General features: G+C 39.0%; 1 protein-coding gene across 1 annotated transcript in view; it reads left to right on the top strand.

The window, feature by feature from the left end:
* Positions 1–5,210: 5,210 nt before the first annotated feature.
* The window catches only part of CLPB (ClpB family mitochondrial disaggregase), a 98,689-nt gene continuing 90,575 nt past the window's right edge, over positions 5,211–13,324 (top strand). The window contains exons 1-3 of the mRNA XM_056561060.1: positions 5,211–5,619; positions 7,845–7,896; positions 10,572–10,658. Coding sequence (XP_056417035.1) covers positions 5,304–5,619; positions 7,845–7,896; positions 10,572–10,658 — 455 coding nt within the window. The 5' untranslated portion in view covers positions 5,211–5,303. The remainder of the gene's footprint in view (positions 5,620–7,844; positions 7,897–10,571; positions 10,659–13,324) is intronic.

Here is a 13,324-nt window from a genome sequence, read left to right as displayed (position 1 = left end):
ATATCCCCAACATATCCTCAATATATCCCCAACATATCCTCAACATATCCTCAACATATCCTCAATATATCCCCAACATATCCTCAACATATCCTCAACATATCCTCAATATATCCCCAACATATCCTCAACATATCTCCAACATATCCCCAACATATCCTCAACATATCCGCAATATATCCTCAATATATTCCCAACATATCCTCAACATATCCTCAACATATCCCCAACATATCCCCAACATATCCCCAACATATCCTCAAACCTCTTGTTTGAATAGTTATTGTGTAATATTATGTCTGATACTTGTCTTTGTTTGTCCCCATAATTGTAAGCGCTGCGGAATCTGTAGGCGCTATATAAATAAATAAATATTATTATGTCTTATCCTCCAGTCACCTCCAGAGCTGCACTCACTATTCTGCTGTTACATCTTGTCTTATCCTCCAGTCACCTCCAGAGCTGCACTCACTATTCTACTGTTATATCATGTCTTATCCTCCAGTCACCTCCAGAGCTGCACTCACTATTCTACTGTTATATCATGTCTTATCCTCCAGTCACCTCCAGAGCTGCACTCACTATTCTACTGTTACATCATGTCTTATCCTCCAGTCACCTCCAGAGCTGCACTCACTATTCTGCTGTTACATCATGCCTTATCCTCCAGAGCTGCACTTGCTATTCTACTGTCACATCATGCCTTATCCTCCAGTCACCTCCAGAGCTGCACTCACTATTCTGCTGTCACATCATGTCTTATCCTCCAGTCACCTCCAGAGCTGCACTCACTATTCTGCAGTTACATCATGTCTTATCCTCCAGTCACTTCCAGAGCTGCACTCACTATTCTGCTGTTACATCATGTCTTATCCTCCAGTCACCTCCAGAGCTGCACTCACTATTCTGCAGTTACTTCATGTCTTATCCTCCAGTCACCTCCAGAGCTGCACTCACTATTCTACTGTTACATTATGTCTTATCCTCCAGTCACCTCCAGAGCTGCACCCACTATTCTACTGTTACATCATGTCTTATCCTCCAGTCACCTCCAGAGCTGCACTCACTATTCTGCTGTTACATCATCTCTTATCCTCCAGTCACCTCCAGAGCTGCACTCACTATTCTGCTGTCACATCATGTCTTATCCTCCAGTCTCCTCCAGAGCTGCACTCACTATTCTGCTGTTACATCATGTCTTATCCTCCAGTCACCTCCAGAGCTCCACTCACTATTCTACTGTTACATCATGTCTTATCCTCCAGTCACCTCCAGAGCTGCACTCACTATTCTGCTGTTACATCAGGTCTTATCCTCCAGTCACCTCCAGAGCTGCACTCACTATTCTGCTGTTACGTCATGTCTTATCTTCCAGACACTATTCTGCGTGCTCCTCCTCATGTCCCAGGATGCAGATTTTCTCTTTCACTGTAGAAGTACATTACTGTAAAGGGTGAATGTTTTATCACATCTTCTCTAGTCACCTCCAGAGCTGCACTGGACATTCTGCAGGTTATCTTTTTACCTCCAAAGGCTGCATTATTCCCCCTATACAGCAATGTTCCCTAATCTGCGGATTTCCAGCTGTTGCAGAACTACAACTCCCAGCATGCCCGGACAGCCGAAGGCTGTCCGGGCATGCTGGGAGTTGTAGTTCTGCAACAGCTAAAGAGCCATTGGTTGGGCAACACATATAGGATCATTCAAAGAAACAAAACAGTGCAGAATCCTTACAGTCCTATGTATAATAGAGCGGTCAGTGCCTGCCCTCTCATGGTCATTAGCGGTACTGCAGGGTTCTTATTTTCAGGGGAAAACAAAATTATACTGTTTTAGTGGAACTCCTCATTTTACCATATAATGTATCGTGAAACCAAAATAATTATTAGTTGTGGGGTGGAAGGAAAAAAAAACAAAACAAAACCCACAATTCTGTTATTTACCGTATTTATTTATTTATTATTTATTCTGTATTTAATTTTGTCATCATTTACTTTGTAGTAACAATGATCGCTTTATTCTGCAGGTCAGGACAATTACAGCCAGACCCGATTTGTAGAGTTTGGGTTATTTATTTATTTATTTATTTTATTTATTTATTTATTTATTTATTTTATTTATTTATTTATTTATTTATTTTTACCACTTTTAAACAATAAATAAAAAGAAAAAAATAATTAATTAATAAATAAATACATACTTACATACATATTTTTCATGCCCATATATGAACCCCTATAACTTTTTATTTTTATTGGGGCCATTTTGGGACAGATTAAATATTTTGTGGTCACACGTTTTTTGTAAGGCGAGGTGACGAAGCGGTAACAATCCATAGACGGCGTTCACAGTGCGAGATCAACAACCTTATACTTTACTGATGCGGCCAAATCAATTATGTTTATTGTTTTATTTAATTTTTTTTGTTTATATATATATATATATATATATATATATATATATATAATAAAATGGGGAAAAATTGGGGGGATTAGAATTTATGTTTCGTTTGCTAATTTTTAGCTTTTTCATGTTTTGTTTTTTTTATTTTCGTTTTATTCTTTTAAACTATTTTTCCCCCCAAATATTTAGTTACACTTTTCGTCTTCCGATAAGTTTTGATCATTTCATCACTTACACAATACATTTCTATTGCCGCTGTCTTGCACTTAAAAGATTCTTAGTACACCTTAGGTCGGTGGTCTGCAAACTGCGGACCTCCAGCTGTTGCAAAACTACAACTCCCAGCAATGCCGGACAACCATTGGCTCTATACTGCTGAAGCTTTGTATCAAGGATGTCCAACCTGTGGCTCTATGGCTGTTGCAAAACTACAACTCCCAGCATGCCCTGAAAGCCATGCTGGGCATGGGCATGCTGGGCGTTGTAGTTTTGCGACATCTAGGGTTCTGCTGTTTGGAGACCACTGGTCTGGGATTACTAAGATGGCAGGTCTGGATGCTTACACTAGGTCCACGGCTGCCATGTTAAAGGGGTATTCCAGGCCAAAACCTTTTTTTTTATATATATCAACTGGCTCCGGAAAGTTAAACAGATTTGTAAATCACTTCTATTAAAAAATCTTAATCCTTCCAATAGTTATTAGCGTCTGAAGTTCTCTGTTTAACTGCTCAATGATGATGTCACGTCCCGGGAGCTGTGCATGATGGGAAAATATCCCCATAGGAACTGCACAGCTCCCGGGACGTGAGTCATCAGAGAGCAGTTGGACAGAAAACAACAACTCAACTTCAGAAGCTAATAACTATTGCAAGGATTAAGATTGTTTAATAGAAGTAATTTACAATTCTATTTAACTTTCCGGAGCCAGTTGATATATATAAAAAAAAGTTTTGGCCTGGAATACCCCTTTAACTGCTTAAAACATTGTGTGCCGCCAGAAGTTGTCATCTTAGGGGACTGCACCATCAGGGTTTCCTTGCCCTCCATGTGGTCCTCACCACACATGGCCTTCACTTCCTGCCAGCAGTGCCTTATATATCTGTGCTGCAGCAGCGCCATCTAGTGGCAAGCGCTGCAATGTGAAGTTCCCCAGAGCCAGAGAGCCAATCATAGTGCAATTAGGTAAGTCCATTAGGAAAACGAAAAGATAAGTTAGGGTTAAAAACAATTGAGTGGTCGCTGTTATTTTAAACACTCCCCCCCCCCCCCTAGCCTATCTGTAAATCACTAAATTTAACAAAAATGACTCCTTAACTTAAAACAGAAAAAAATGCTCTAACATTGTGGCCACTAGGTGTCTCACTTCCCTGCAGTCTGCTGCCCACTGCCTGCTGTCAGGGGAATTCTGTCTGCAGTAATAGCTGTATTAAAGGAATTATCCAGCAATAGAAAAATAAAGCTGTAATCCCTGCCTCTCTTTAGCTTGTCAGTAGCAGTAGTTCAGTGCTTAGTGTAACCCTTTCCTTGCTGTAATCTTCCTTCCTTTAGCTTGTCAGCAGCAGTAGCTCGGTGCTTAGTGTAACCCATTCCTTGCTGTAATCTATTCCTCCCTTTAGCTTGTCAGCAGCAGTAATTCAGTGCTTAGTGTAACCCTTCCCTTGCTGTAATCTCTTCCTCCCTTTAGCTTGTCAGCAGCAGTAGTTCAGTACTTAGTGTAACCCTTTCCTTGCTGTAATCTATTCCTTCCTTTAGCTTGCCAGCAGCAGTAGTTCAGTGCTTAGTGTAACACTTTCCTCGCTGTAATCACTTCCTCCCTTTAGCTTGTCAGCAGTAGTTCAGTGCTTAGTGTCACCCGTCCCCTGGTGTTACTGTTTCTTTACATTTTAGTCACATCTTGCAAAGCCATGCTATCTATAGCAGTGCACTGTGTAAATTATCACCAGCACAATGCAACCTGTTCAGTCCAGCGTACCTTCACCAGCACAATGTCATGGCATAGCAGAGAGGAGTATGTGATGAGCTTAGACAGACAACTAAGGGAGGAATATACTGTGTGTACTACTGACAGACAATCAAGCTCTGCTCCCTGAACTGCAGTAAAGTCCCCTTGTCACTAATTAATCTGAAAAAGGAAAAATCCACACGACTATTTAAATAAAACCAAATCCTCCTTTTCCCCCTTTATCATATATATATAAAAATAATAATAATAATTTGTATCTCCGCATCTAAAAGTCTGAAACAATAAAATATTGCATTATTTATCCAGCACCATGAACGCCATAAAAAATTATAATAATTACACAGTGGGGCTATTGATATTTTTGGGGGCTCATAAATGTAATTAAAAAAAAAATGATTTTTAATTAGCACAAATAAAATCTACAACTGTCCCCACGACAAATGCTTTTTAAATAATTTTTCTTTTTTTTTGTTCCATTTTTCGTGTTTTAATGGTACTGTTTTTTATACTATGTGTTTTTTTTTTTATTTTATTACGTGAGCTGATGTAACGCAATGTCAACTCTAGCAAACTACACATCCCAGCATGCATCAGGACGCTACGAGCGGCCCCTGCCGAAGCTTGTCGGGAAATGTAGTTTCCTCACCCCTTTGTCTTACCTGATCGCGCACCGAGGAACCACAACTCCCAACATCCAACGCGGCAGTGACGTAACGCAGACCAGACGTAGTGTCGATACCCTAGGCCACACCCATACCGGAGCTTATCGGGAAATGTAGTTTCCTCTCCTCTGTGTCTTTATCGGCCTTGCTCGCTGAACAACTGCAACTCCCATGATCCTTTGCCGCAGTGACGTCACAGCCGGCGGTGTGAGAAAGTGACAGGAGGTTTCCATCTTACCGCTTCGCATAGAGGTTCCCTGTGTTGTCGCCGCTCAATGTGGAGCGCTCGGCTGTCCGGGCTCGGTGTCTCCCGGCTCCTCGCCGCCTCGCCGGGACTTTCATTTCGGGCCGGGAGAGCGGAGGTTATTACCGGAGACCGTGTAAGGTCCGCACTGCAGTACCGGCTGCTCAACACTAGAGGGCGCACCGAACTCGTCAGTTATCGCCCGCAACTTCAGGGGCTGCAATACCAATCGTCTACCGCTGGGGGCCGCCAAAGACCGTGGGATGACTCGTGCGGCTGTGGAGCGCCCCTGCTCGCTGCTGCCGCCCTGCTGGCCTATTGTTCTAGCAGAGAAGATGGAAATAAAGGTGATAAAGGGGGGAAGGGCCTCTGAACCTGTAATAATCTGAACCCGTAAAGGAAGAACAGACATGGAATGTTCTATTTCTGGGTCATCTATATGTATTGTGCCCCCTAGTGGTGTGGTCTCTGTAGCTGCTCCAGTAGTTTTCAACCTGTGGATCTCCAGATGTTGCAAAACTACAACTCCCAGCATGCCCGGACAGCCAACGGCTGTCCGGGCATGCTGGGAGTTGTAGTTTTGCAACATCTGGAGGTCCGCAGGTTGGAGACCACTGGTATATGGGACCATGATGGTAGCTGGTTAAAGGGGTTATACAGGAAAAAAAAATATATATATATCTCAACTGGCTCCAGAAAGTTAAACAGATTTGTAAATGACTTCTATTAAAAAAAAAAATCTTAATCCTTTCAGTACTTATGAGCTGCTGAAGTTGAGTTGTTCTTTTCTGTCTAAGTGCTCTCTGATGACACCTGTCTCGGGAACTGTCCAGAGTAGAAGCAAATCCCCATAGAAAACCTCTTCTACTCTGTGCAGTTCCCGAGACAGACAGAGGTGTCAGCAGAGAGCACTGTTGTCAGACAGAAAAGAACAACTCAACTTCAGCAGCTGATGACTATTGGAAGGATTAAGATTTTTTTAATAGAAGTAATTTACAAATCTGTTTAACTTTCTGGAGCCAGTTGAGATATAGATATATATTATTATTATTATTATTTAAAAAAAAAAAAAGTTTTTTCTGCCTCCCACCCTGTGGCTCTCCAGCGCTTGGTGAACTACAAATCTCAGCATGCCCAGACAGCTGATGCGGTTTCCCAACCAGGGTGCCTCCAGCTGTGGGAAAACTATCCCCCATCCCCTTAGTCTCAGTTCAGGTTATGAATAAGTTACCATTGCTGACATGGGGCCTCCTTCTGGACATGATGCCCCTTACATAGGACTGCTGGGTTTTGCCTCTTCATGTCTGTGCGCTGTAGTGTCTGCTCCTGTTTTTTTTTTTTTTTTTTTGCTGCGTTCATATCCTGTCTCTAGTGCAGTGGTCTTCAACCTGCGGACCTCCAGATGTTGCAAAACTACAACTCCCAGCATGCCCGGACAGCCAATGGCTGGGAGTTGTAGTTTTGCAACATCTGGAGGTCCGCAGGTTGAAGACCACTGCTCTAGTGAAAGAAGATGCATGACATATATATAGACATCCTCCAGAGCTGTAATCACAATTCTGCTATTATCCAGGTATATACCTTTATGTATATTCTCCCCTTTCCTGTTCTGTTACAGCCCATACGTCTGGAGTTGTTGACTCCGTCCGCCATCTTCATGAGATTACGTTTATCCACTTTGGCGTGTTTTCTTGTGCACAGGGAGGGGCGGGTGTTCATCTTTTTGTCTGATCATTTATATATTTAATAAAGAACTATGTTCCAATCACCAAGACCTGATGTGACAGCAGAACGGTGAGTGCAGCTCTGGAGGTGACTGGAGGATAAGACATGATGTAACAGCAGAATAGTGAGTGCAGCTCTGGAGGATAAGACATGATGTAACAGCAGAATAGTGAGTGCAGCTCTGGAGGATAAGACACGATGTAACAGCAGAATAGTGAGTCCAGCTCTGGAGGTGACTGGAGGATAAGACATGATGTAACAGCAGAATAGTGAGTGCAGCTCTGGAGGATAAGACATGATGTAACAGCAGAATAGTGAGTGCAGCTCTGGAGGATAAGACATGATGTAACAGCAGAATAGTGAGTCCAGCTCTGGAGGTGACTGGAGGATAAGACATGATGTAACAGCAGAATAGTGAGTGCAGCTCTGGAGGTGACTGGAGGATAAGACATGATGTACCAGCAGAATAGTGAGTGCAGCCCTGGAGGTGACTGGAGGATAAGACATGATGTAACAGCAGAATAGTGAGTGCAGCTCTGGAGGTGACTGGAGGATAAGACATGATGTAACAGCAGAATAGTGAGTGCAGCTCTGGAGGATAAGACATGATGTACCAGCAGAATAGTGAGTGCAGCCCTGGAGGTGACTGGAGGATAAGACATGATGTAACAGCAGAATAGTGAGTGCAGCTCTGGAGGTGACTGGAGGATAAGACATGATATAACAGCAGAATAGTGAGTGCAGATCTGGAGGATAAGACATGATGTAACAGCAGAATAGTGAGTGCAGATCTGGAGGATAAGACGTGATGATGCTTTTCATTAACCCTTCATCTCTCGGCCCCCAGGTGAGCAGTTACTAGAGGCGGCCCGGACCAGTGACTTCAGTGATGTAGACAGGTGAGAGGCTCCTCGTGTATATATATATATATACTGTATACTGCTGTCATTTCTGTGTCTCTTCCTTTCCTGGTTATAATGTCACAATATGGACGGGGCCCCTAATTCTTAAATTAAAGCTCCACCTTCTGTCTTTAGTGTCATTCTCTGTTTTTTGCTATTTTCTCTGATTTATAGAACAATTAAAAATAATAATAATAATGATGATGATAATAATACAAATAATGGTGATTATGACGATAATAATAATGGTGATAATAATAATGGTGATAATAATAATGGTGATAATAATAATGGTGATAATAATAATGGTGATGATAATAATAATAATGGTGATAATAATAATAATAGTGATAATAATAATAATAGTGATAATAATAATAGTGATGATAATAATAATAATAGTGATGATAATAATAATAATAGTGATAATAATAATAATGATGATGATAATAATAATAGTGATGATAATAATAATAATAGTGATAATAATAATAATAGTGATAATAATAATAATAGTGTTAATAATAATAGTGATGATAATAATAATAATAGTGATGATAATAATAATAATAGTGATAATAATAATAGTGATAATAATAATAATAGTGATAATAATAATAGTGATGATAATAATAATAATAGTGATGATAATAATAATAATAGTGATAATAATAATAGTGATGATAATAATAATAATAGTGATGATAATAATAATAGTGATGATAATAATAATAGTGATGATAATAATAATAATAGTGATAATAATAATAATAGTGATAATAATAATAATAGTGATAATAATAATAATAGTGATAATAATAATAGTGATAATAATAATAGTGATAATAATAATGGTGATAATAATAGTGATGATAATAATAGTGATAATAATAATGGTGATAATAATAGTGATGATAATAATAGTGATGATAATAATAATAGTGATAATAATAAGTGATGATAATAATAATAATAGTGATAATAATAATAATAGTGATAATGATAATAATAGTGATAATGATAATAATAAGTGATGATAATAATAGTTATGATAATAATAATAATAGTGATAATAATAATAGTGATAATGATGATAATAGTGATGATAATAGTGATAATAATAATGATAATATAACAGTAATACTAATAGTGATAATACTAATAGTGATGATGATAATAATGATAATATAACAGTGATAATAATAGTGATAATAATAATAGTGATAATAATAATGATAATATAACAGTAATAATAATAGTGATGATAATAATAATAGTGATAATAATAATAGTGATAATAATAATATAACAGTAATAATAATAGTGATAATAATAATAATAGTGATAATAATAATATAATAGTGATGATAATAATAATAGTGATAATAATAATAGTGATAATAATAGTAATAATGATAATATAATAGTGATGATAATAATAATAATATAACAGTAATAATAATAGTGATAATAATAGTGATAATAATAATGATAATATAACAGTAATAATAATAGTGATAATAATAATAATGATAATATAACAGTAATAATAATAGTGATAATAATAATAATGATAATATAACAGTAATAATAATAGTGATAATAATAATAATATAACAGTAATAATAATAGTGATAATAATAGTGATAATAATAATAGTGATAATAATGATGATAATAATAATAATAGTGATGATGATAATAATAGTGATGATAATAATAGTGATAATAATGATGATAATAATAATAGTGATAATAATAGTGATGATAATAATAATAGTGATAATAATAGTGATGATAATAATAATAGTGATAATAATAGTGATGATAATAATAATAGTGATGATAATAATAATGATGATAATAATAATAGTGATAATAATAATGATGATAATAATAATAGTGATAATAATAATAGTGATAATAATAGTGATAATAATAATAGTGATAATAATAATGATGATAATAATAATAATAGTGATAATAATAGTGATGATAATAATAATAGTGATAATAATAATAGTGATAATAATAATAGTGATGATAATAATAGTGATTATAATAATAATAATAATAGTGATAATAATAATAGTGATAATAATAATAATAGTGATAATAATAATAATGATAATAATAATAGTGATAATAATAATAATGATAATAATAATAGTGATAATAATAATAGTGATAATAATAGTGATAATAATAATAGTGATAATAATAATAGTGATAATAATAGTGATGATAATAATAATAATAGTGATAATAATAATAGTGATAATAATAATAGTGATGATAATAATAGTGATGATAATAATAATAATAGTGATTATAATAATAATAATAATAGTGATAATAATAATAGTGATAATAATAACAATAGTGATAATAATAATAATAATGATAATAATAATAGTGATGATAATAATAATAGTGATAATAATAATAATAGTGATAATAATAATGATGATAATAATAATAGTGATAATAATAATGATGATAATAATAATAGTGATGATAATAATAATAGTGATAATAATAATGATGATAATAATAATAGTGATGATAATAATAATAATAGTGATAATAATAATAATAAGCGTCTGTTGTCAGATCTTCTATCGCAGTGGTGGCCTCCGTCCTCCATATTGAATTCTCCATTGTCTTTTTCAGACTCCTGCGGGAGAAGGTGGACCCCAACAGCAGACACGGGCTGGGCTGGACCGCGCTCATGGTGGCCGCCATCAGGAGGAATCAGAGGTAGGTGGCGCCCCCTGTGGAGGGGGATGGTATAGACTGATCATACACCTGAGGTTGTGTCAGGGACTATGGGGGAGATTTATCACAACCTGTGCAGAGGAAGAGCGGTGCAGTTGCCCTTAGCAACCAATCAGTTGAGCCAGTTACTTACCCACTTACACACATTCTCCCCCAGCCTAATCCTTCTCATTTTATGCACCAACCTTTTATGTGGCACCGTATCAAACGCTTTGGAAAAATCCAGATATACGACATCCAGCGATTCCCCCTGGTCCAGTCTGGAGATCACCTCCTCATAAAAGGTGATCAGGTGACAGGACCGATCCCTCATACAGCCTCATGCTGATATGGAGTCATACGTTTATTTGTATCAAGATATTCCAAAATAGCATCTCTTAGAAAACCCTCAAACAATTTACATACAACAGAGGTTACACTAACAGGCCTATAATTCCCATGGTCACCTTTTGACCCCTTCTTAAATATTGGCACCACATTTGCCATGCACCAGTCCTGGGGAACAGTCCCTGTTACTATAGAGTCCCTGAATATTAAAAATAGGGGTCTGTCTATTACATTACTTAATTCCTTTAGAACATGGGGGTGTATGCCATCTGGACCTGGTGATTTGTCTATTTAGATTTTTTGTAGGCGGCACTGTACTTCTTCCTGGGTTAGACAGGTGACCTGTACTTCTTCCTGGGTTAGACAGGTGACCTGTACTTCTTGCTGGGTTAGACAGGTGACCTGTACTTCTTGCTGGGTTAGACAGGTGACCTGTACTTCTTGCTGGGTTAGACAGGTGACCTGTACTTCTTGCTGGGTTAGACAGGTGACCTGTACTTCTTGCTGGGTTAGACAGGTGACCTGTACTTCTTGCTGGGTTAGACAGGTGACCTGTACTTCTTCCTGGGTTAGACAGGTGATCTGTACTGGGGAGTTTACCTTATCTCACTGTATTTCACCTGGCATTTCATTTTCCTCGGTGGAGAAGAATTTGTTTACTATATTTGCTTTTTCCTGATCCCGTTTATAATTTCTTCCTCATCATTTTTTAAAGGGCCAACACTTTCACTTTTGACCTTTTTGCTATTTATATAGTTAAAAAACATCTTGGTGTTAGTTTTACTCTCTTTGGCAATGAGTCTTTCTGTCTCTATTTTTGCTGTTTTTATCTGTTTTTTACATATTTTACATTTTTCTTTATAGCTTTTTAATGCTTCCTCACTGTCGTCCTGTTTTAGTAGTTTAAATGCTTTATTTTTGTAATTTTTTGCCCCCTTAACATTTTTATTCTTCCATATTGGTTTTCTTTTATTTCTGACCCTTTTATTCCCATAAGGTTTATACATCTTACAGTGAGAATTTAAGATATTCCTAAAAGTCTCCCATTTAGTGTCAGTATTGTTCTTTTTGAGGACATTATCCCAATTTATATTGTTATGGGCTTCTCTGAGTTGATCGGACTTTGTCTTCCTAAAGTTCATTGTTTTTGTGGCCCCTCGAGAGATTCCCTTATTGGAGAACAAGTTATAATGTAATATATTATGGTCACTATTTCCTAGGTGTCCTTATACTTGCACATTAGTTACTCTGTCAGGTCTGTGGGTTAATATTAAGTCCAGTAGGGCGCCCCCTGTGGTCGGGCCCTGCACCATTTGGGACAGATAATTGTGAAACCTGTTTCCTTTATGAGATTCACAGGTCTCAGTCTCCAGTATATATCAGGATAGTTATAGTCTCCATTATTATCTCCTCATTCTGATTTGCTGCCTTGTTTATTTGCCTCAGTAACTGATCTTCTGGCTCTTATGTTTGTGTGTGGGCTCGCGGTGTCCCTGTGTATGGGGTCGCGGTGTCCCTGTGTATGGGGTCGCGGTGTCCCTGTGTGGGGTCATGGTGTCCCTGTGTGTGGGCTTGCGGTGTCCCTGTGTATGGGGTCGCGGTGTCCCTGTGTGTGGGCTCGCGGTGTCCCTGTGTATGGGGTCGCGGTGTCCCTGTGTATGGGGTCGCGGTGTCCCTGTGTATGGGGTCGCGGTGTCCCTGTGTGGGGTCATGGTGTCCCTGTGTGTGGGCTTGCGGTGTCCCTGTGTGTGGGCTTGCGGTGTCCCTGTGTGTGGGCTTGCGGTGTCCCTGTGTATGGGCTTGCGGTGTCCCTGTGTGTGGGCTTGCGGTGTCCCTGTGTGTGGGCTTGCGGTGTCCCTGTGTGTGGGCTTGCGGTGTCCCTGTGTATGGGCTTGCGGTGTCCCTGTGTATGGGCTTGCGGTGTCCCTGTGTGTGGGCTTGCGGTGTCCCTGTGTGTGGGCTCGCGGTGTCCCTGTGTATGGGCTTGCGGTGTCCCTGTGTGTGGGCTTGCGGTGTCCCTGTGTGTGGGCTCGCGGTGTCCCTGTGTGTGGGCTCGCGGTGTCCCTGTGTGTGGGCTCGCGGTGTCCCTGTGTGTGGGCTCGCGGTGTCCCTGTGTGTGGGCTCGCGGTGTCCCTGTGTGGGCTCGCGGTGTGGACGTCCCTGTGTGTGGGCTCGCGGTGTCCCTGTGTGTGGGCTCGCGGTGTCCCTGTGTATGGGCTCGCGGTGTCCCTGTGTGTGGGCTCGCGGTGTCCCTGTGTGTGGGCTCGCGGTGTCCCTGTGTGGGCTCGCGGTGTGGACGTCCCTGTGTGTGGGCTCGCGGT

This window comes from Hyla sarda, chromosome 2 (assembly GCF_029499605.1).
Source record: "Hyla sarda isolate aHylSar1 chromosome 2, aHylSar1.hap1, whole genome shotgun sequence".
Classification (NCBI taxonomy): domain Eukaryota; kingdom Metazoa; phylum Chordata; class Amphibia; order Anura; family Hylidae; genus Hyla; species Hyla sarda.
The sequence above is the reverse complement of the archived record's forward strand: the minus strand, read 5'-3'. Positions and strand labels throughout refer to the sequence as shown.